This window comes from Colletotrichum aenigma, assembly GCF_013390185.1.
Source record: "Colletotrichum aenigma strain Cg56 chromosome Unknown KSG_Cg56_contig03, whole genome shotgun sequence".
Taxonomy (NCBI): Eukaryota; Fungi; Ascomycota; class Sordariomycetes; order Glomerellales; family Glomerellaceae; genus Colletotrichum; species Colletotrichum aenigma.
Window position 1 is genome coordinate 4,283,305 of NW_023500909.1, and position 21,975 is coordinate 4,305,279.

General features: G+C 53.5%; 7 protein-coding genes across 7 annotated transcripts; all 7 read right to left on the reverse strand.

Annotated features, from left to right (window-relative positions):
• Nucleotides 1-150: 150 nt before the first annotated feature.
• On the reverse strand, nt 151-1,146 carry CGCA056_v005115 (IST1-like protein; the record flags this gene model as incomplete). The annotated part of the gene is made up of 2 exons (XM_037320370.1): nt 151-1,035; nt 1,123-1,146. The coding sequence occupies 2 exons, from the start codon at nt 1,144-1,146 to the stop codon at nt 151-153; spliced, it is 909 nt and encodes a 302-aa protein (XP_037181758.1).
• A 647-nt stretch (nt 1,147-1,793) lies between these two features.
• spt3-1 (SAGA complex subunit spt3) lies at nt 1,794-3,771 on the reverse strand (the record flags this gene model as incomplete). The annotated part of the gene is made up of 4 exons (XM_037320371.1): nt 1,794-1,799; nt 1,849-2,664; nt 2,718-3,131; nt 3,718-3,771. 4 exons carry the CDS (start codon nt 3,769-3,771, stop codon nt 1,794-1,796), a joined length of 1,290 nt encoding a protein of 429 aa, XP_037181756.1.
• A 541-nt stretch (nt 3,772-4,312) lies between these two features.
• CGCA056_v005117 (uncharacterized protein) lies at nt 4,313-5,932 on the reverse strand (the record flags this gene model as incomplete). Its single annotated transcript, XM_037320372.1, has 3 exons — nt 4,313-4,994; nt 5,051-5,474; nt 5,524-5,932. 3 exons carry the CDS (start codon nt 5,930-5,932, stop codon nt 4,313-4,315), a joined length of 1,515 nt encoding a protein of 504 aa, XP_037181629.1.
• Nucleotides 5,933-8,555: 2,623 nt separating this feature from the next.
• NMA111 (Pro-apoptotic serine protease NMA111) lies at nt 8,556-11,806 on the reverse strand (the record flags this gene model as incomplete). The annotated part of the gene is made up of 4 exons (XM_037320373.1): nt 8,556-8,782; nt 8,833-11,130; nt 11,191-11,387; nt 11,454-11,806. 4 exons carry the CDS (start codon nt 11,804-11,806, stop codon nt 8,556-8,558), a joined length of 3,075 nt encoding a protein of 1,024 aa, XP_037182155.1.
• A 1,371-nt stretch (nt 11,807-13,177) lies between these two features.
• CGCA056_v005119 (uncharacterized protein) lies at nt 13,178-13,878 on the reverse strand (the record flags this gene model as incomplete). The annotated part of the gene is made up of 4 exons (XM_037320374.1): nt 13,178-13,293; nt 13,349-13,477; nt 13,525-13,714; nt 13,789-13,878. 4 exons carry the CDS (start codon nt 13,876-13,878, stop codon nt 13,178-13,180), a joined length of 525 nt encoding a protein of 174 aa, XP_037182156.1.
• A 1,505-nt stretch (nt 13,879-15,383) lies between these two features.
• On the reverse strand, nt 15,384-18,197 carry rsp1 (DnaJ-related protein rsp1; the record flags this gene model as incomplete). The annotated part of the gene is made up of 3 exons (XM_037320375.1): nt 15,384-16,978; nt 17,027-18,043; nt 18,101-18,197. The coding sequence occupies 3 exons, from the start codon at nt 18,195-18,197 to the stop codon at nt 15,384-15,386; spliced, it is 2,709 nt and encodes a 902-aa protein (XP_037181065.1).
• Nucleotides 18,198-18,392: 195 nt separating this feature from the next.
• CGCA056_v005121 (uncharacterized protein) lies at nt 18,393-19,510 on the reverse strand (the record flags this gene model as incomplete). Its single annotated transcript, XM_037320376.1, has 2 exons — nt 18,393-18,604; nt 19,093-19,510. The coding sequence occupies 2 exons, from the start codon at nt 19,508-19,510 to the stop codon at nt 18,393-18,395; spliced, it is 630 nt and encodes a 209-aa protein (XP_037181064.1).
• Nucleotides 19,511-21,975: the final 2,465 nt, after the last annotated feature.

The following is a 21,975-nucleotide window of genomic DNA, read 5'->3' on the forward strand; positions in this document are numbered from 1 at the left end:
GGAAAAGGAAGCATGACGATGCAAGCTCGCAATACGCGTCCATTCTACGCCATGCCTAGGGAATACTAAACACAAATATGCATGCCCTTACCAAGGATAATTCCCTCAAATCAGACTGCCAACTCCTCGTCCTGCAAGGCAATAAACTCGTCATCTCTTCAAAGCCGCAAACCTCCTCTCCAACTCCGTAATATCGGGCACATTACCCCCCGGCCCCTTGCCGCCCGGCTTTTTCTGCGCCGCAGCGTCCATCTTCTTGTTCGGCTTGAGCTCCAGCGAGTTGAGCGTGACCTTGGGGTGAACATTGTCCGTTGTCATCCTGGGCGGAGTGACCGTCAATGGGCTGCTAGGTCCTCCAATCGTCCTCGGTGGCGTCGCCTTGCTTAGCTCCTCCTGTTCCTTGGCTACCTTTGTGCTATTTCCCAACGGACCCTCGGGTATCTTGACACCAATACCGCCGCTCGGGTTGTCGTCGTCGTCATCGTCGTCATCGTCATCCAGCAGGTCAGGAGGCTCCGCGGCCTGTGGCCGTTTCGGCCAGTCGACGTTGTACGCCTTGGCAATCTCCTCCAGGTACCCGACCACTAGTTCCTCCTTGGGTGGGACGACGCTGAGCTTCTTCACCACCTTATCTGACACCTTGCCATCCGAGTTGTCCATGGCTGTCATAACGAACTCCTTGCCATACTTCTCCGCCAGCAGCGTCCGCACGACCTGCAGCTCCTTGATCTCCGTCTTGGGCGCCGCATAGATGATGCTCTTAACCGCCTCCTCCAAGCCAGGGTCACACGTCGAACCTTCGAGAAGCCCTGCGCGTGCTATCAGAAGTTCGCAGTACAGCTCCAGTATCTCGTGTAGCTCGGTCGTGATGTCGGAGCGGATGATATTCTCGACCCGGATGCGCGCGGAGTCAATCTTGCCCACCTCGAGGAGCTGCGCCATTGCGCGTCGTTGCGTCTTGGACAGTTGCTCATCGCGCTGCTGGACCATGCGCAGCCGTGCGATTGCCAGCTTCAGCTGGACCTTGAGCTTCGTCTAATCGGAGGGGGATCATTAGCATTGGGCATGTCGTCATCGCGCCAGAACGGCGGGGTAAATGCGGAATGGGCGGGGACGACTCACGACGACGTTTACAGGAGGGGCCATGGTGTTGCGTGTGTCCGTGTAGTTCGAGGAAAGAGAATGACGACCAGTACAGATTGAATGCGAAAGACGCCACCCTTAAGCAGCGCAAGGCAGACAAATTGAAGCAGGGTGGAGGACAACCTTGGAACTCCGGAAGGGGTCTATCTGCCTTATCTAATCGCGACAGGTAGGTGGGATGGCTGGAGCTCACGCCTCACTGCGGGGTCCCGTTTGTGCCCAAGTGGCATGGACCAGGGATAGGTGGTCTGCAGCAGCCGGGGGTACGTACAGGATTTATGGGCTAGCTGCCCAGGGGAATGCCCAGGAATTACGACTGACAGGTGCCACTCGGGTGCTTCATCCCGGCTGCTACGTATGTCACGCATTTCGGTGTCATGGCCAATTCCATGTTGTTTTCACTTTGAGGATCGACATGATTTTTTTTCTTATTCTTGAATTGCCATGTAAACCTGTCTAGCCTGGCCAGTCCGTCCCGGACCCCAGCTGAAATGCATGCGAGTATGACCCACCAACGCCAAAGTCATTCAGCCCGTCCGTGGGTATCTTTACGTCGTGTCGTAAGAAAGCTCAACCGCGAAATTGACGGTTGCAAATTGAAAAGCCAGTTTGTGTACTTGTGATTGCTCGTGTTCGTCCAGAAAGACAAATCAGAACTGGCGACAGGTCAGCATAGTGCGTCACGATAATTGCAGACAAACGTACGATGTTGAGAGCCGTGTGCTGGGGCAGTCTCGAGCCATTGAGCATAGCTCTGGTCTTCTTGGGGCGCTGCTGGAGACGTCTGAAAGCCTCCTGAACATGGCGCGGTTCGATCGGGGATCTACCCTCACTAGGGGGATCGAAGAGACCAGTCGCGACCTTTCGCTTCTTCGAGCCGGCATTGTCGCCTCCGTTGAGTGCCTTGAACAAGTCCTCCTGCTCCTTAACCTTGAGGGCGTGCTCGGTGAGGGTCTGGACCATCTCGAACGTCAGGAAACCGAGAATGTCCACAATATCGTCAGAAGGCTTGCTGTCGGTGACAATTCCAAAACCAGCCCACTCGCGGAAGCGCTTGCCCTTGCGATAGGTGAAGGAGGCCTGGCGGTATTCGGACCAGGTGACGTACTCCTCCTTGGTCATGGCCTTGGTACGCTCATCAGCCTTTCGAAGGCGCTGAAGGGTGATGAAGTTCATCTCCTCCTCCTCTTCATCCTCCTCATCGTCACGCTCGGGGACCTCTTGACTGTAGAATGAGGACGGCTCCCAGGGAAGGCCGACCTTGGCCTTCTTGTTCTTCTTTGCAGCATCATCGACGGGGCCACCAGGCATCACTCCGCCAGCAGGGTCTTCGCCGGCACCGAGATCCGCCTCACCTCCCTTGTCGTCGGAATCCTTAACATTTTTTCGAACATCCTTCCACGAGAGGAAGGTCCGGAGGCGGGAGACCTTGGCTTGGTCGTGGCGGATCTGGAAAATCAAGTCATTGATAGTGATTGATCGAGAACCACGACGAGCAGCGAGGTCTGTGCAGTTTCTGAGCTAGCAATGGGTTAGGGTGGTAGCGCCGGAAGTGGGTAAAAGCATCAACATACCAGCTCAATAACCTGCTGACGAACAATATCTTCGATCATACTCGTAGTTTCGACAGACGGCTCTGCAGTCTCGCCAGAGACGTACATCATCTTTCGGAAAACGTTAGCGATTCGCTCATGAATTCCACAAAGTCGCTTCTCGCCCTCCTTGAGCGGGGCCAAAGGACGATGTTTGGGAGCTCGACGAAGCCTGGGCTTGGGCTTCTGAAGCTCGGCTCGCTCTTCATTGGTGACGGGGATATCAGAGATGGATTTGAAACCAGATGGATGAATAACGCCGACCGCTTGGTCGAAGGCACTCTGAAACAGCTCATAGGGTTCGCGTTGAACGCGTTCGGAAACTGCTTTGGCTGCTCTGGAGGGGCGCAGGGGCTTGTGTTTCTCCTCAGGTCCCTCGACCTCGCTGTTGCCATCCTCGGGAGTCAGCTGCTCGAAAACGCCAGTTGCATCTCAATACCGCTGACAAGGTCTCTCAAGTGACATCCGACATCCGGAAGGTAGTAGGGAAACCCGAAGCTTTTGAGCCGCTCCATGTCGCCAAGCTGGTGATTTCTGGAGTTTTGAGAGAATTCGAGTATGGGTTGGATTTTCGGAGGGTGCGCTTCCAACAGGAGGGGAAGAAAGTGTTTGGACCCTTCAGGAAGCAGCTAGGTGTCGTGTGTTTGAGTAGCCAAGGCAGGTGTCTCCTTAGAGACATCGTCGGGATTTGAGCCTCGTCCAGCTGAGCCTCGTCCAGCTGAGCCTCGTCCAGCTGAGCCTCGTCCAGCTAACCGGGCTGGCTGGACGCCTTGACGGCGCTGCACTTGCAGCCAGGAGCTCTTCGAAACGGCTGTTGATATCCTTGGCCTGACATATTGGAACAAGCTATCACGAGGCTAGGCCAGCAAGCCTGGGGCCTGGGGCGTCGATGTTTGTTGGTGTGCGCAAGAGAGTCAAAGCGAAGTGAATGCCCAGCAAAGCGATAGAGTGGGTTTCAAACAGCATAATGTTCTAAGCTTACCTGACTGATCTCCTGGCGATATTTATACGCCTTGTCATTCTTTGAGTCCGACATCTTGAAGGTTCGAGAACAGCTTCGACGATGTGGATTTGGTATGTGGTTGAATCGTTATCGAGACAGCAAATTTCCAAAATTTGAGGATGCTGTTATTTGTGCTGGGTTTGAGTATTTTGATGCAATGTCACCGAGGAAAAGAATTCGCGTCGGTGTTCAGAGTGGAACAGGCTGGTCAACTTGGTGCCAAGGGTGAAGTTAAGGTGAGCAACTGCAACAGTGGATTGATTAGGTGACAAGGGCCCGCCCCCAGATTCGGAGGTGAAGTTGGGGACCGCTGGCTGGTACCGGAAAAAGTAATTGCCGTCTCCGTGCTGCGTATGCAGCGCACAGGCCTAAGGGCCCATCCCCTGTCGCGTTGAGAGATCCACCAGGTGCTGTGGAACATACCTAGCTATCCGACGAAATGCTTTCCGCGGCTTTCACCCCGCAAGTCGGAGGAAAACCTCAATCTGTGGCTTCACAACCATTTTACCCTGCTGTATGCTATTTCATATCTTGTCTAACCCTTTTATGAAGACTATTCCGACATATCAGCCACTCAAGGCTCCAGAATTGCCTCGGTGGCTCCGTTACCCAGCTCCCGTGCCTTTGAGAAAGCGGATTGGCCCATCGTCCTGTGCATACTATCTATCCACATGATGGTCTGCAAAGTGGAACGAGCCTCATGCCATGATAACTTTGGATATGCTAGTGTGAACCAGACTGACCGTAAAAATGGCTCGTCAGGTTCAAAGACGGATATGGAGCCCACGATGAGCATCCAGAACAGCAGTTTCTCGTGCACCGGCGTACGTATGATGAAGTTCTTACATGCCATGCGGAATTTCGCAGCAAGGTATGCGTACGGAAACTTTCCGCCCGGAATCTGCAGTGTCGTTGAAAGGAAGGCGAGCATGCCTAGACGAAGACACTCATCTGAGGCATCTTCAAGATCGCCTTGAAGGTGTACGAGGCGTGCCTGGACGGACCCCAAGCAGTCTTGGAAAAGCAGGCCGTCGAGCCGCGAGTTGTTCGCCAAGTGGTTGTTGACCAAACACACCAGGTGTCTAAGGTCTCTAAAGACTACGGCAAGTCTGATATCGGCGAACACTTCGATCAGACCTACCTCGATGGTATTTGTGCGGGTTTCGGGAGATCTTTCAAAGTATGGACCCCACGATACAGGGCCTGTGAAGAAGGACGGAATACCGCCGCTCCCAAGGGCCCACGTGAGAGCAAGCCTGGTCAGTGTCAGAGATTCGCCCTCTAGTGCCCTTACGGTTCGTTATAGACTCACCGATCAAGCTTGAAATGCAACTTGGGAAACCTGTGAAGGTATTCAAGTCCTCCGCGTAGACGAACGATCTGTTGCAGCCCTGACAAGTGTACAGCGGCAGAGTCAAAGTCGCCCCACAAGCTCGCGATCATTGCCAGTGTCAAGATGACATGGAAGATGGCCTCGTTCTCGTGCGAGTTCTTCTGGGACAGGGACTTGTTGAGCAGAGAAATGGTGCGTCGCAAGTGGAATTGCGTGAGCTTTCCTGAAGGCGCGTATTTTGTACGGTCTTGAATCGCTGAGGAGCAGAACAAGATGCTGTGGAGAAAGATCTGATCCTGCAAAATCCAAGAGAAGGATAAAGCTTCTGAATTCGGGGAGCGGGGCAGATTGACGATATGTTCGACGGGGTAAAAAGTCTCCTTTAGTGTGGCAGAGGAAAATACTGAAGACAATGAGATCTGGATACCTTTCGACACGTTGGGGTGGCTTACGTCTAAAGAGAACCTCCTGGGAAGGCCTCTCCAAGTCATCTGCGAACCGCACCAGGGATATGTCGGTGGGGGGCAGAGAAGGCGTCGGGTCTTTCAAGGCGACCAGGTCGTCCTCTGAGCTATCTTCCGTGGTTGGGGGTTGTCGATATTTCCTAGCTCTCCTCGTTCTTGAAGGGTTATCTGTTGAAGACCGAGACGAGTTGGATGGGACGGACCGAGAGCCTCGTTCATGTTCGACTGTTTGCGACGAGCCAGTAGTTTTCAAAGCCTTCCGCGCAGCCTGCAAAGATCTCCGAGACCCTTCTTGTCGGTTCTTTCCCTGCATGCATCGACTGCGAATGACTGATCGGTCGGCGGATCTAGTCTTGCCGGAGTCGCCGACAACTACAAATGCGAACTGATTGGACATGGTAGCTGCGCCGAACAAGTTTAGTAAAAATTGAATGAAGGCGCTGAGCACTACAATTGCCCCGCCCTAGGTTATTCGGGACATGCAAAAGAAGGGTTTCATGACGACTATGATCCTGGGGACTTTGAGCAGGTCTTATGGGATCAGCGGCATTGTCCCGGACATAGGACTACACAGCTCCGACCACATTGTATTCCTCTTTGGGTAAGCGTCCCGCTGTAAGCCGGAGGCGGCGCCGACCAACACCCGACGCTGACCTGCTATTATGCATAGTTTGACACGAGACTGGGCGTGATGGTTATGGAAGCATTACCCAGTCTGTCTTATAGACCGCCGTCAACCTGGACGGGTGCATTGTCCTGTGTGACTCCCACATGCATTTGCCCCTAGAACTCATCGGTTACTCCAGCTCGTGGTTACCTGTTTGGGGGTTTTGTTTTACCTCTTGGGTCTTCTGATAATCAAGGTTACCTCAAGTCGTCTCTAATATGATATTTTGCCGAACATTTTGTGGGATGCACCTGGATGGTAGATATGACCAGTTATAAGAGACACACTTTTCTGCACTTTTACCATTCGTCCCGGTTCTGGATTTTCAAACCGCCACACTCATCTCTTCCTGTTTCGAACAGAAATCTAACATGAAGCTCCGTCCCAGGAAAGCACCGGCGACGACGAACAATGCTTCTGGATCATCGCGTGAGACAGCCAAAAGAGTCACGAAAAAGGCAACGGTACCCCAGAAAAGCAGATCTGCGAACACGAGGGATGCGTCACGTCGTAAGCTACGAATAGCCCCCAGTCGCCGCGGGCTGAGATCTCAAAAGAACCAGTTCTGATTGATGGACTTGCCCATGGAACTCCGGTTGATGGTCCTGAAGGAGATGACTGCCAGTCATGGCAGATCACTCCTCAAGCTATCCACAGTCTGCGTCCAATGGCGGCGAGAGTTCTTTGAGAAAATCATATTCACCAACGTGAAACTCAAGTCATTTTCCGACATAAATTGGTTCGACCGAATGATGACTGGAAAGCGAAAAAGTCTTCTACAATCGATTTGGCTTCATGTAGAGTTGTGGACATACAATTGCGTTATTTGTCAAACGGAAGAGACCGCCGCCGAAGCGGCAGCCAACAGCAAAATCTTCAGTACGCGTCTTCTACAGCTTCTCGACATTCTCTCAACGTGGGATATCAAAGAGAATCTTACGCTTGAGCTGAGTGCCGCATTCCCGAGTGATACGAGTCACTGCTTTGGACCGTTGATTGGCGGACAATTTTCATGGATAGACCGTAGTTTTCACAAGGCTTACTTCACCCAAGAGCGGAAATACGTTGGCTCTCAGCGGCGGAGAATTGGAAACCTGCTCGATTTCGACGTCGGCAACCGAGCCACAATCCCGGAAATTCGAGAGATAAAGAAATTCGTGATTAACCGCAGATTTCAGAGAAGCCTGTCATCAGGCGCTCTGATGACTGTATTCCGGTGTCTTCCCTACCTCGAAGAGATAGTTTATGAGCCATCACGCACAGTTGATTTCGCAGACGACATCGCCCGGATCTCGGCAATCAAAACGTTGTTTAGAATGCTGCCGCGAACGGTGCAAAAGCTTGAACTCTGGGAGAAAAAGAATTTCAACAAGTACACGTTCTTCGGCAAACGAGACACATAATCTCTCGCGCTGGTGGCGGCCCAAAACGCGCGTTCTCTTGTGGCTTTTGACGCATCAAACTTGTTCAAAGCACACGAGCTTCTTCGAATAGCCTCCTCGTACGGGCCGTGGTCAAGGATGAAGTCTCTAACGTTGAGGTCTGAATCCCGTGAACAACCGGAAACACTGTTTTGTGATGCAGCTGCAACAGCCATGCACATGCCTAACCTCCAAATCATGGACATATGGGCTGGCAGTCTAGGGTGGGGGTATTTGTTTCGTTATGAAGTGCTAAGCGGGATAGCCGAGATCTCATTCGAGGCTCAATTCCTGTTTGACTTCAGCCCTAAAACATGTCGTGTGTGGCGAAGTGTGGCAGAACAACGCAGACTGAAATTTGAGGAAAGAACTCTGATTCTCGACAAAATGGAGTTGTGCACACAAGAATCTGTGAGAAGTCGGTTGCGTAGCTGTGAACTATTATTATAACACCGCGTGGCCCATTTTCATGGCACACGTACCTTGCCCATCGTTCCCGCCGGAATATGTTGGTCAGTGATGATGAGCACAGGTATGATAGATGTAAGGGAAAACATGAGACTTTCAATAAGTCTAACGGGTATTGAACAGAAAGTAGAACAAGAAAAGGAGATGCAGACGCAGGAGTCGCGCCTTCAAGAGGTGACCTGGCGACTCTCCTTTCTCTTATGTACATACAAGACACCAGCTAGATGCTGTCCTCACGGCCGTGCGCGCGCCCATGCCCTTGAATCCCTCAGCCTTGCCCTGTCCAGATTTTCCCCATGGTATGTTGTTTGCCCCCCTTCCGAATCGTACATAAAAAGGACCATTAAATGTGCTCAGCATCGTGGTTGCAGAGCTAAAGAACATGCAGAGTCGCCGCTGAGCCTGACGAGGGTCTTTCCGAAGTCGTAATTTGTCCAAAGTTATTCGCCCCATCCAATGTTATATCAGATAGGAGCGGGATCTTCGACCATCTCTGCATCCTCGGCGTTGGCAACGATCCCGTCAGGACCCTCGCCTTCAAACACCTCATCTCCCTCGTATGTTTTTCTCTTCCAGCCGCAGGGCTCTGAAGGGTCCTTGATCCACTCCATGGTAGGGAAGTAGTGCTCGTTCTTCTTCATGGTGATAACCCACGGCACGCTGTCAAAAGTGACGGCCTTCAAGCGGAAATCTGCTGCTGTGTTAGTCTTGACTTTACGTACATACTGGTAGGACACTCACAGGTGTTGTCTGGAATCTTCTGGACGGTGGCAAGGAAAGATTCCATGTTAGGCGTAGACTTTCCGTTGACGTGGGTGATGAAGTTTGTGGGCGCAAGGCCGTACTGGTACGAGGGCGAACCTCGAGTGCGAGCCGAGACGTAGACCTCGCTGTGCAACTTGCTGATCTGTTGTCTAACGGCATGGTGAGGGCGGTGCAGGATGGCTCCGCAGAAAGAAATAGCATGATCTGTCTCAACGTCATCCGCAGCCACGGTGTGAGCCTTGATGTGAAGCTCTTGGCAGTCACGGACAATGACAGCGTCCAAGACCTCGTGAGAATACATGATATCGAGCTCGGAAACCTTGGTGATGACCTTGCCGTTGAGAGTGAGCAAAATGTCACCTTCCAACAGGGCACCAGACTGTTGATCACGCTCAAAAGTCCGCTTGCTAACCATGAACAGTTGGTGGTGTGTCTTGTTGGCTTCGGTGACCTTTGTCATCCAGTCATCAGAGACGCCCATGACTCTGGCCTGAGCCATGCCAATGGCCCTGAATTCAACCGACAGCATTCTCAGCTTCGGGACGAGACCCTGTTGAATCTGGGAAACAACAGATAGCAAAGTGGGGGTGGCCAGTCCAAGGTGGTACTCTTCGTCACGGTTAGAGCACGGCGAGCGCTCGCCCAGGTAAGTGAGCCAAAGGGCTTGAACGGTGCCGTCGTCCGCGACGAGAACACCGCTACCACATTGGTTGCTCAAGCTGGTGTCAACAGTAATGGCATCAACGTTGACAGCACGGTATCTGGGCGCGCCGGAGTTGGCCGGGATCGCCACAGCCGTGACTTCGGTGACAGTCGTCGACGCGTGGACAATCTTGCCGATTCTGTTGTATCCCATGAAGTTGGTCGAGGCTCCCTGCGAGATGTTCTCTGTGCTCAACTTGGCGCTCTGAACAGGGGCGTCGACCAGCTTGGGGTCATACTGGACGATGGCGTAGTTTTGAAGCGGGTGCAGGAAAACCACCTTGCCCTCGACAATAATAGAGTCAGCAATGGTGATAGTCACGTCGCAAAGATCGTAAGGCACAATGGCTCTGGAGATGACGACGAGACCCTTCTCAGCGTCGATGACCAGACCCATGCCCCATTTTCTGTTCTTGGGGAAACCGTCAAGCTTGACAGGCATGGTGCAGTTGACGTGTACGAAGCTTCGTACCAGGTCAGCAATGGCAGGGTGCTTCACGTTCTCGAGCTGGATGAAGGACGCTGAGCGGGCAACCGGCGGAACGGGAGGAAGGGGGTCGGCGAGGTCAGTGAAGTCCCACAGACCTGTCTCGTCGTTTCTGACCGCCATCTTCATCTTGGCTGACCAATGCCTATCGACATAGATGACTGTCGTGTTGAGAGTGTGCAGATCGCGCAGATGCTTGTATGTGACAACAACTCTGGACTTGTCTGGGATGGTCTTCATGACTTCGATGAAGCTCTCCAAGTCAGGTGTCTTCTTATGGTCCACACTTTGAATCAACCAGCCGTTATCAGCGCTGTCAAACCTGAAAGATCCAGTGGCTTCGCAAACGAAGACTCCTTGGCATGCAACACCGTAGAGACGAGCTTGTTGGTAGGACAAGCTGTGGAAGCTGGCGCCGGCAACGGAAACAAATCGATCAGGGGTGATCTTGTGCAGGTCGCCGACGTCAATGTCAACCTCAATATCCTCTCCACCTCGCTGGATTTGGAGGCGAATAGACTTGCCAACGTTGGAGTCGAGAAGATCATCCAAACGAATGAACTGCGTGACCATCTCTCCGTTCACCTTGATGAGAATGTCGCCCTCCTCGATCTTGCTGTCGGACTGGCCCTTTGGAAGCACAATTTCTGCAACAAGCATGTTGTTCTCCTTGGGGAAGGCCTTGCGAGCAGCAGCCTCCCATTCGGCGGTAAGACCGAGACGTCTGCACTCGTCAAAAGGCTTGAGAAGGAATTGGCATTGGATGTCACCTCTCGTGACGGGCTTGCCTTGCTGGACACACTGCAGGGCTCTTAATGGGCGGTCCAGGGGTAGGAAGTAATCTGTTGAGGCGCCATCGGAACGTCCACCAGCTTGCAGCGCAACGGCAAAACCATCGATGTTGACCACCGGACTGCCCGAACTGCCACCACTCGCGGCGGCGTTGGCCTGGTAGTAGCACGTGTTGAAATCGCTGTAGCCATCGCCGTACTCGGGCGCGTTGCGATCCAACCGACTGATGAATCCAGACAAGATACTGAGCTTCTCTCCAGCATCGTTACCAACGACTCTGATCTCGACACCCACTAAAAATACGTCAGTGCCTCCACTTTAAAAATGCGTCGCCCATCAGGGTGTCTGCCTACCCTTTGCAAGATCCGGTCGCAACTGCAGCGCGTTCAATTTCATGTACTTGACGGCCTTGGGATCGAATCGCAGGATACCGAAATCGTGGACAGGGTCACGGTAGACTGGGTACGCATCGACTTCTTCGTGGTTGTCGAAAACGATGTATCCCCAAAAGGGACCGGATCCGACGACGTGTCGATTTGTCAGGATGTATCTGTTGGGCCATAAAATTAGCATGCCGCCTCAATCCATCTTAGGTAGTGTCATGACGTAGTCTTACCCCTTCTGTGCGTCCACCACGAATCCAGTCGCCTCGCTGGTCAACGCCGGGTCTGTGTCGAAAGAGCAGGTCTGGCAGAAGCGAATAGAGACGACGTTGCTCACGACATTCTCAATGGTCTTCTGCCATACCTCGGGCTCTTGGGAGATGGGGAACATGCTTCCCATCATGGCGCTGTCCTCCATGCCAGAGTCCTCTTCAACGAAAGCCGAGTGTTCAAGCTCGATCTCGGGAGTGTTGTCGCCAGCGGACAGCTTGCCATTGACGGCGCGATGCTGCTTGTGCGGTCGCAGACCCTCGGGGCTTGTGGGCGCCTTGCGCTTGGAGCGCGGAGACGCGTTGGTGCCGTTCATTTCTGCGATCGGGGGGGTAGGTGTTGATGGATTGGAGGGTTGGTTTTGCTGCGCTGTCGACGGAGGGTCAGGTGCGATGGCGCCGGCAGCGGACGAGGTTGTAGAGAAGGGACGGTGGAACTGGCCAAGAACGGTTCGTCGCGTTGTCTTATAGCAGATGGTTCTGGGAGAAAGGGCCAGAGTAGTGCGGGAGCAGCCGTGTTTGGCGAGCGGGAGCTGGTGGTGCTGGCGTCTGAGCAGCTGGTTGAATGCGAGGGTGGAGGAGGTTGTCCAAGGTGTGACCGGGGTGGTTGCGGTGGTTCTGGATGCAAGATTCAAGGAAGTCACAGTCCCTCTGCGGACGAAGACGGAGCGCATCCAGTGTTGAGAAGGATGGCGGCGGCAGGCAAGCCTTTCACAGGCTGCTGGCAAGTTCCTGTTCCCGTTGGAGGGGGGAGACCTTCAGCGAGCGACTGGAAGCGTTTGGAAATTGAACTCCTGGCTCGGCAGGGAGACAGCCTCAATCCACTGAGGCTCAATCTTTGATGCAATGTGATATCCCTTGATCCAGAGACAATTGAACAAAGCAGGCCAACACAGTCTTGTCGGCCGTCGAAAAATTTCGGGATGCGAGAAAACGGGAAGGCAAACAGGATGTGGCCACCACCCAAATCCAGATCACCAGGCTAGATGCATAAGAGCCCGCTTATATGGGTGCAGAGGGTGCATGTCCCGGGTGGGTTGGCTGCCCCCTGCCCCGGCTGCTGATGTAATGTGACACTAGCGACCCTCCCCACGACAGTAGCCTTCGCTAAGCCGGCCTGCCGCTGCGGCAATGTCCTGCCTAACAATCTTGACAGAAGGACGTCGACGGGTGTGTGCCTGGCCGCAGCTAACATGGGACGGTGATGGATCATGCTCTCCAACTGCACACCATCAGGGGCAGCTATCCAGACTGGATGAATATGCAGGTCTCACATTCTGCTTGCACGAATGACCAGCTGGGGTACACCTTGATCTGGAGACCGCCTCGGCCCATTTGATTCGTCAAACGCAAGTCCCATCCACGGCTGGGCGACCTCTCTCGCCTCCATCAACGCCCACCCCGGCGATCAACATTTTCACAGATACGAAGTCAGCGATCGTTTTGTGTGCTCATTCCTCTTCTGATTTCGTGGCCGCAACCTTTGACGAAGTGTGTCTAACCTAGGCCTGGGTTCCACATCCGCAAGATAACGCTTCCCGCATCATGAAGCTCATTCAAAAAGGACCACGTAGACCAGTCATCACCAAAAGGTCCTTCCAACCCAAAGATCGCATATTGATACGCTTCAGTGGCTTCCTACTTTCCGGCAATTCGTAGGCACCCTATCCGGAAAGGACGATGTTCGGCTACTGCTCCTCCTCGACGTTCTCCTCGGCCTTGGCCTCGCCGTCCTCCTCCGCGGCCTCATCCTCGACCTTGGGGGTGCTTTTCTTGGGAGCGCGACGCTTCTTGGCCGAACCCTCTGCTTGCCAAGTCAGCTTGCTTGAATTTGACATGAAAGGTAGATGTAGACTTACCACCAGCGCTAACAGCGCCGCGCTTCTTAGGGGTCTTGACGGGGGTGCCATCCTCGTCGCCCTCGTTAGCCTCATCGCCGCTCTCGCCATCGGCAGCACCGGCAGCTTTCTTGGGCGTCTTCTTGCGAGCTGTAGACTGTGAGCAATAGGACTTTTGAAGGACTGAGAAAACCCACCCGCACGGGGCTTGGCCGGGGTAGTGACGGTGCCGTCACCGCCAATGTTGAGGTCCCGGATCTGGGCCAGAACGGTGGTCCACTGGTGTTGCAAGGCCTTCTGCGTGCGGCCGGGCATGTTGACGTTCTTCCAATCGACGCCCTTTCCCTCAGGGAGCACACTAGCGAGGACGCGCAAGAGGAGCTGGCTCTGAAGACGACTGTCAGTATTTGATCCAGACATGAAAACGGAGACGGAGACATAGGAACAGAGGCCCAACTTACTCTCTCAGCCTCAGTCCAGGCGCCAGCTCGAGCGCCGGAACCCTCACCACTGTCGGCAGTGGCAGTGTTGGCGTTCTTTGAGTCAGCCATGGTAGGTTGTAGTTATTTCCTGGATAGCTAGAGTGTTGGTGGGATAGATTGTGTGAGAAAGGTGAGTGGTGATGATGTTGCGAGGAGAAGAGTTTGGAGAGGACGTGGGAGGAAGGCAGAGATTTAAATAGAAGAGGAGTAACGAAAGCAGCTTGCTTCAGGTTTCCAGAGGGAAGGAGGCGGGTCTCATTGCCCAAGGCTGCTCTCGCTGTGCAGGTTGTTGACTGACATCGTGGTGACAAGAAGTTCACAAGGCGAGAAGGGCTTGAGACTGTAGCTTCTCCGAGAGAGAAAGACGCAGACATCTAGACAGACAGCAATACTTTGGGTGCCTTAAGGCGAGAACTGAGTTGAAAGGGTAGAGGAGAACTGCTACTGGTTTCACGGTCAGTATACTCCTACACGCGAATAATCTGCTAATCAAAGTTGATACCTGCCTCTGCCAGGCAAGGGGCATGATACACGCAGGCTCCTTGGGTCACAGAGACTGTCTCTGGCAACACTTGCGTGGGTGAGATGACTGGCTGTGTGACTTCCCTTCTTTCGAAGTGGTTCTGTAGCCTAGCTCGAGGTAATTGTCCCCTTCACATCAAAGAGCACTCAAGCAAGGCAAGAGGGTGTTAGACAAAGGCAAGAAACACTAAGACTGAACGGGAAACTTCTAGTCTCTAATAGACAGGTTCAAGAAGTAAACGACGGACTTATTGACATCTTGTCAGGAGTCAGCTTCATAGAACGACAGACAGGGCATGAGGAAGGAAACCGGGGGTTTGAAAGGATTTCCATGCTTCGACGCTATCACTAGGGGATAAGAATTACAGCAAGATCATCGCGTGGCTCTGACCTGTGGAAGCAGCGGGCCCAGTAAGCAGAGCTCTGCTGCCAGACACGTCCGTCCATCCAGGAGTGGTGAACGCGCCAAGATCGCCGCGGCCTGGAAATAACATGAGAAGCAAAGGTAGGGCTGATTCCATGGCATTAATTTCTATGTTTGTCTCCTTCCTATCTGGCTGCCCGCGAGTACCAATCCTGCCTCCAACATCCTTCGAAGACGACCAAGTTTCTAGTAAGTATTACACAACCCATTCCAAGCTAGCCGAGGCAGAGAACAACCAAGGCTCGGCGTATCATCGCCATATCTGAGTTTCCAGGGTAGCGTAACCGTTCTCCATCAAATTGAGGGACCCAGGACCGAGTGCGAAGAAAGGAGACTGCGAGATGTAAAGCAAATATGAAGTGTACACAGGCAACACACCCCCCGTCTATGTCGTAATGAATTGTCGCCACACGTCGGCGACCGAACGTATGTGCAATGCGGACTTTTCAGTCGCAAGAAGTGAGAGACAGGTCGAAGCGTGAATAATATCCTCCCAAATGCCGGGTATCGTTTCGTGTCGTTTCCCATCAGTCCAAGCTGTCGTCAAAGTCGAAAAAAGCCCATCTCCTAGGCAGAGAACAAGGATACAGTCCACTCCTCTCAAGACATGGCTTCTCCATGTCATTCTTCATTTCATCTTGCTCTTATATAGCATGAACTCTCGGATGCGTGCTTCGTGGTCCTCGCATGCCAAAGCCCATTTTCTCCGCACCTCCTTGTCCTGTTGCATCCAGTCAAGGTACTCCATCAGCTCTTCGTCGCCACGAGAGGCTATGAAGTCGTAGCCCTTGCGGGCTCGAAGATCGGCAATGTTTGTCTTGCGGGCGTTGAAATGCTCGATAACCTGAGCGTTGAAGATTTCCCATCTGAGAACATAGCTTTGAAAGTCTTGGATGTACTTTTGCCAAGCCCCGCCCGTTGGCTTCAGACCGACCGCAAAGGTAGGAGGAGGGCGCGGTGCCACGGGCACCACCGGAAATTCAAGTGCCGGCTTCTTTTCTTTCTCGATAGGAATGCTGCTAGATGGCTGGCTTTCGAAGGGAAGGTTCATCTTGAGGTCACCCAAGGAACCAAGTCCGGAAGCAGTTTGCGCAAACGGCGCCACGTTCTTGAGATCTGCAAAGCTGGCCCTAAACTCTTCACTGTCCTCAGAGCCTGCGGCGTTGGGGTTGAAGTCAGGCTTCCGCACTGTAGACTTAGGTGCGGTTTCCGTCACTCCATTGACGTTACCAGGCCTCCATTCCGGGCGAGAAGGCTCAACTGGGATGTTCCTCGCGCCGTTTGACTGAGCAGCATTCGGTGCGCCTCCGGCCTGTGGGGGATCAATATCCATGGCGTTCGGGCTCTTCGCACCAACTGGCTCTGCAGTAGTCTTGCGGCCTCGCCAATCACCATCCTCATCACTGTCATATTCATCGTTCACCAAGCCGGCGCTACCAGCCGTGGGCTTCACCTTTGCCTTGCGGGAGTTGGATCGGGTGGTGCGTGTCGGGGAGGTAGACACGGACGGAGCAAAGTTTTGGGCGCCAATCTGCTGGGTCCAGTCCTGAGCATCAAATTTACCTTCGGACGAGGGCGATCCTGTAGGCTGACCGGCAAAGTCCTTCTGGTGTCGCAAGGTCGGACGCTTAATCGGTGATCGACGACCTACGCGGCTTCCAGACTGAGAACGACCCTTGGCGTCATGAACAGGGCTTCCGGCACTGAATTGGTAGGCCTCAGATCCATCTTTGTTGACAAACCTGGTGTTAATATCGTCTGTGCTTCGCCGGCTGATTGAAGGTTGCTCAGGTTCGGTACGAGTGAAGGTATCATCGTCGATGGAGAAGTTGAAGCTAGTAGAGTCACTTCTGTCAGCTTGATGCACTGGACTGGGATTCTGTTTTGAAGTGATGATCTGGCGCTTCTCGCGTCCAAGCGGGGTTAGTTCCGGAGCTTGTCTCTTAACCAGCCTACTCAGAAGCTCGCCCTGCTTGCGCTCAAATGGTGTAAGGGAGTGACTTCTCAAGCTATCTCCACTGGGAGAAGATGACGCAGAGGACGACGTTTCGCTTTTCTGGCTCTGATGCTGTTTCGTCGGCTCCTCCCAAATTACGGGCGAAGGCTGCTTGCCGTATGTAAAATTCGGCTTGACATATGAAGCGAAAGAAGAAGTTGAATAATGAGAAGTGCCGTACATTGAAGATGCCTGTTGCTTTCCTGCAGACTTGGTGTTTCCATGTTCTGGACTATATTAGCTGAGCTCCGTGAAACCAACACTCATCAACTCACCATCAGTAGCCGTTGCTGGCTTGGGGTGACCGCCATCTTGAGCAAAGCCAGGGTTCGCATTCGGCGGCGTATATCTCGCGCTAGCTCTGGATCTGAAGGGGTCCTTGGGTGAGTTAGCTGCCGTAGCGGTCGCGGTGTTCGGTCGGTCGTCTTGTGGCGTCGAGGACGTTCGAGGACTTGAAGGCTCCGTTCTGGCCTGGCGCGGAACACTCTGTGCACGTTGACGAGCACTTCCAGGTGATAGGTTAGGCCCGAACCCTTCCTCGGGCTGCCGAGGAGTTTCACGAGTGCTCTTGGCTCGTCCGATAGGCACCCCATCGAACGGGTTTGTCTTCTCTCCTCCGTGCGAGGAGTAAGGTGTGCTCTGCCGACTGTCTGCGTAGCCCTCACGGAATTGGGCAAGAGGGTCTGGGACACCTTGTCTGCGGGCATTGTCGGCGAAGATGTTGGAGTGACGGTTGGTCGTGGAGTAATTGGAGGCGTTGACCGGAGGCTCGTCACCAGGAACAGGCGAGTGAGGCACATAACCTCCCTTGCGTGCTCCAAAGGCGGCCTCTGCTCGCTGCTTTTGGGAGGGTGTTCGTGGCACAGGTCGCTTAGGGGGCTCCGGGGGTTCGTTCTTGGGCTTTGGTTGAGACTGGCTCGCTTTGCCCCTCATGTTCTCGAAGGCATGCCAGGCATTCCGTTTCGCCTCTGGGTCACTCTGCTGCTGGGCCTTGGCCGTGGGAGCCGCACCCGAGGCAAAGTTGCGGTACCTATTCGCTCCCGACGACGGCGGATTACGAGCCGTTGAGGTGGCATTGCGACGAGGCGGAGGCGGGAAGTTGGAGCCGGCGTTCTGCCATGGATTGCCCCTCACTCCAGAAGCAGTTGGGTATCTCGATCGAGTTCTTCCAGCATCGTACTTGGCTCTCGAGTCGGGATCGGTCAGGACCTCGTGGGCCGATTGAATCATCTGAAACTTGGAGTTGACTTCGGCTTCTCTACCCGGGTTTCGATCGGGGTGATACTTGAGAGCTAGCAGAAGTCAGTATGCCGGACGAGGAGGCATGGACGGGGAAGACGTCGCCGTACCAAGTTTCCGGAACTGTTTCTTGATCTCGTTCACGTCGGAGTTCGCTGGAAGCTCCAGGTCCGCGTAGTAGTCGCGGCTCATGTCAACTCCCCCCATCCTGGCGGTGGATAGAGGTTGTCAACTGCTAGCAAGGTGTGAAGGCTGCCTGATTTTGCGCAAGATGCATCCCAAGGTCGGTCGTCGTGTATGGAAACGATGTGAACGTCGTGCTGAGGAGCGAGTTTTGTTGAAATTTCCTAGTCGCCCAAAGTTGGATCCAGCTCGTTCGATCGAGTGCTCGTGGCTGGCAAGCTATTGGCAGAGTGTGCGTTGGGGAAGGCGAAGTCGCAGGCGTGACGTTGCCGCTTGCAGGTGGCTTCGCCTCGTAGTGCGGAGTAGCGCAACTGCAAGTTTGCGTGGACGAGGTGAGGCGGTGCAACTGGCAAAGGGGCAACCTCGTTGAATGGTTGTCAAGTGCGATCGCTGGTCGTGGAAGATGAGGGAAGGTGCAGACGAGTAGAGATCTATGGTAGCAAGTGTGTCAGCAGTTATGTCACAAGACGAGCAGCTTGCGACAGAACAGTGGTGGTATCCGCGAGTGAGAGGTGTCGTACGAAGCGAATCAGACGTGTCAGACTAGCAAGCAGCCGTGCAATAAGCGGGCGAGCAGTCTCCAAATGGACGCCACAAACGGGAAGGAGGGGCAATAGACACCGCGAGTCTAGGAGTCTATTATGTCTCGCAGAACTGCAGACAGCAACAAGGATTGGCGTCGATGCTAGATGACAGAGCCAGGCACCGCGGGGGAGCAAAAGGTAGCGGTCCGACGATGCAGACAAGGGCACCCGATGGTAAACCAAGCGGGCAGCAGCCAGTCGGAGGCAAGGACGGCAGTAGACTAAGCCGCCGGCAGTGGTTGGCTGCTCACCGTCTTTCGTCGTCGGTTTCTCCGGGTAGATGCAGAAGTGATTGGGTGGCCGCGCATGCGACCTGTCGTGGGAGGGCAACTCACCGGATGACGTCAAAAAGCAGCCGTAGATGCAAAGCCGAGGGGGACTGTCTAGTCTGGCAACGGGCGAGCAGACGAGACGGCTGATGGCGGGGAAGGCGTGATACGACGCTGTGTCGACGTCGTCCAAGAAGAAAAGAGGTTCACGAGTCGTCAAAAAAGTAGAGTTGAGAGCCTCATCAGCTGGGTTAGGTAGGATTTGCGAAAGCGAAGAAGCAGATATTGACTGCGACCTGGCCTGCTTTACCTTTTTCCTTCCACAGAGAGTCAGGTCTTGTTGATGGCCCGTCCGTCCTTCCTGTCCGTTCGGTTGCGCGGGCAGCAGAGGGTCAATGGGGCAGGGGTCCAAATTTTTATTTAGCAGTCCCTTCAGGGACTCCCCGGCAAACCCCAGCCGTTGTTCCTTTGGCTGCCCCTCCATCCGCACCAGCCCTGGAAGGACGCCTCAGCTCGCTCATTCCAGCTGCCCCTCGTGCCCTCGTAATGGTCGATAGGGTCGCCTTGCTTCAACCTGAACCTCCGAATGTGGATACCTACCACCTCGATGGCCTAAATCGAACCTAAGAATTGCGACTCTACCGGTGCGCTAAGCCACCGTTCTAGCGGGCTGATCTCGGGAGGCGTGATGAGCCGCGCCTCAAGCTAGGTAACGACGGGACTCGACCAGTCAAGCCACTTCACCTGCCAGCCACCCAACTACATCAGAGACCTGCAAGATAGATGGCCGATTCCGTTGCCTCCCCATGCAACAAAAGTTAGGCAAATCTGAACATCATCAGCAACGGATCAGCACACACTCGGATCTTGCCCACAAGCTGAGATGAAGCTGTCTACGGAAGATATGAACGGCACTCATGTCAAGACACTGTCCACTCTAACATGAGCCCGGAAATGCTGTTTCTATTGGTCTAGTCTCAAGTACTGGTTCTGCTCAGTGTTTGTCACTTCATACAAGTTGGAATCGGGAGTACTGCATGGTATGTTATGGTCTAGCGACACAGATGACTTCCCGGAGCCAAGTCTTTTCAACAGGTCAATCTAGTGAACACAGGGCGTACGCAGCCCGAACCTCACGAATCGGGCTTCTGACCTAGAAATCTACTGCTTCCGCGGCACCCTTCTGATGCATATCGCAGCCTAAAGGTCGTTAACAAGACTTACTCGTTTCGTTTTGGCCAATCTGAACGGTCCAAGAACGACTGGCAAGAGCCACCTTACCTATCAGAGACATTTGCTGAGTACGCTGGAGTCCCTGTAAGAGACGGAGGGATCGATGACACAGCCTCGACCATTCGAGCATTTCTTCCTCTATCTTCGGCACAAGCAAGGGGAAAATCGCAAGAACTTCGCGGCACGGCAAGAGTTGTGGAATCGGGAGTGACTTGCGTACGCCCAGAAGTGACGAACCTCAGCTTTTGTCACTTGAGAAAGAACCCGCCGAGTATCAGCTTATGTGGCACTGCCCGAGTAGACGGGCTTACGCTGGAGAAGTTTCTTGGTGCAGAGCCTTCATCGGCTGGCACAGATAACTTTGCCTGTTTGCTTCCGCCATTTGTCAACCCAGAACAGGTTTGGCAGGTTTGTCCGCTGGATATCGGCGCCAACTGGACGAAGATTGATCACATTCTTGAGGATTCTAGTGACCCCCCACTGCGTCGGTACGAGCTGTGAATGGCACTGGCAACAACACAATCCAGTCTGTTCTATCTAGCAAGGAAAATATGTGGCTGAAGCAGACGTTCAATGTCACGAGGTTGTTCCAGTTGGTGATGGAAGAAGCCTCGAATTTGTGTGGTACTCCCAGAGACCTTCTCCTCTCAGAAGAAGAACAAAGGCGCATGAATCGCTATAGCAATATGAGAAGGAACATCTGTAAAGGGGTTGACGAGTAAGTTCGAAGGAGCTGAGTTCTTTCGAAACACTGGCTGGAATTTGGATGCAACTCATGATGTTCGCGTACAACTTGGAGTCGCTTCGAACTGAACGACGCCTGAGGACCGTCAAATTATGCACATCAGCCCCGCTAGTCTCAAAGCTTCTCTGATTAATGCTCGTAACAGAGTGAATTCAGCAGAATTTGGCGAAGTGGATGAATTGGCTGGTAATTGGCTCCGCGACCATTCGCTCGACGAGCCGCTTTCGTCCTGCCCGAATTGCGGGCCCCATGAGAACATGACACAAGCTCACTCAGTCTACGCCAACTTGTTGAATGCTGTCATGAATGACACGGGATCTCTTGCACGTGCATTACAGGCTGCGTACTTCACGAAAGCGCGGATGATTTACCATCGTTTCATCAGTCTTTTCCCACCTACTGTAAACGAGAACATCACCATCACGATCTTCGAAGTTGCAACAGTGTCAGTCAGTCGTCGAGGGTACTGGATCGTCATGGCAATTATCACTGTATTCGCTGTTATCTCCACCAGTGTTTGCATCCTCTTCAGGACGACAGATTTCAGCATACCCAACGACGCCTGGCACACGATTGCTCAGATGTCCGACAGCGCCGAGATATCGAGCTTTCTATCCAGGTCCAAACTGGAAACAGACGACCAAGTCCTTGAACTCAGCAAAGAACTACAGGATGAGGACGAAGAGGGTCGCTTCGTAGTTCGCAACGGAGCTTTTGTCCGTGCCTCTTCCTTTTCGACAGCCAGAGACAAGGATACAGAGGCATAGCCCAGGTTGCGCGGCCGTTTATTCTTCTGGAGTCAGGCTTCAAGAGTAAACAGCCAGAGTTGAGTCGGGAAAACAGGACTGTCTGTCAGTAAAGTGATAGCAGATGATGGACGGTCAGAAACGCTGTCCGAGAAGGCAAGGACGATATCGCATTAAAACGTTCAAGAGAAGGTAGGGTACAACAAAAGAATAGCCATGGCGAAA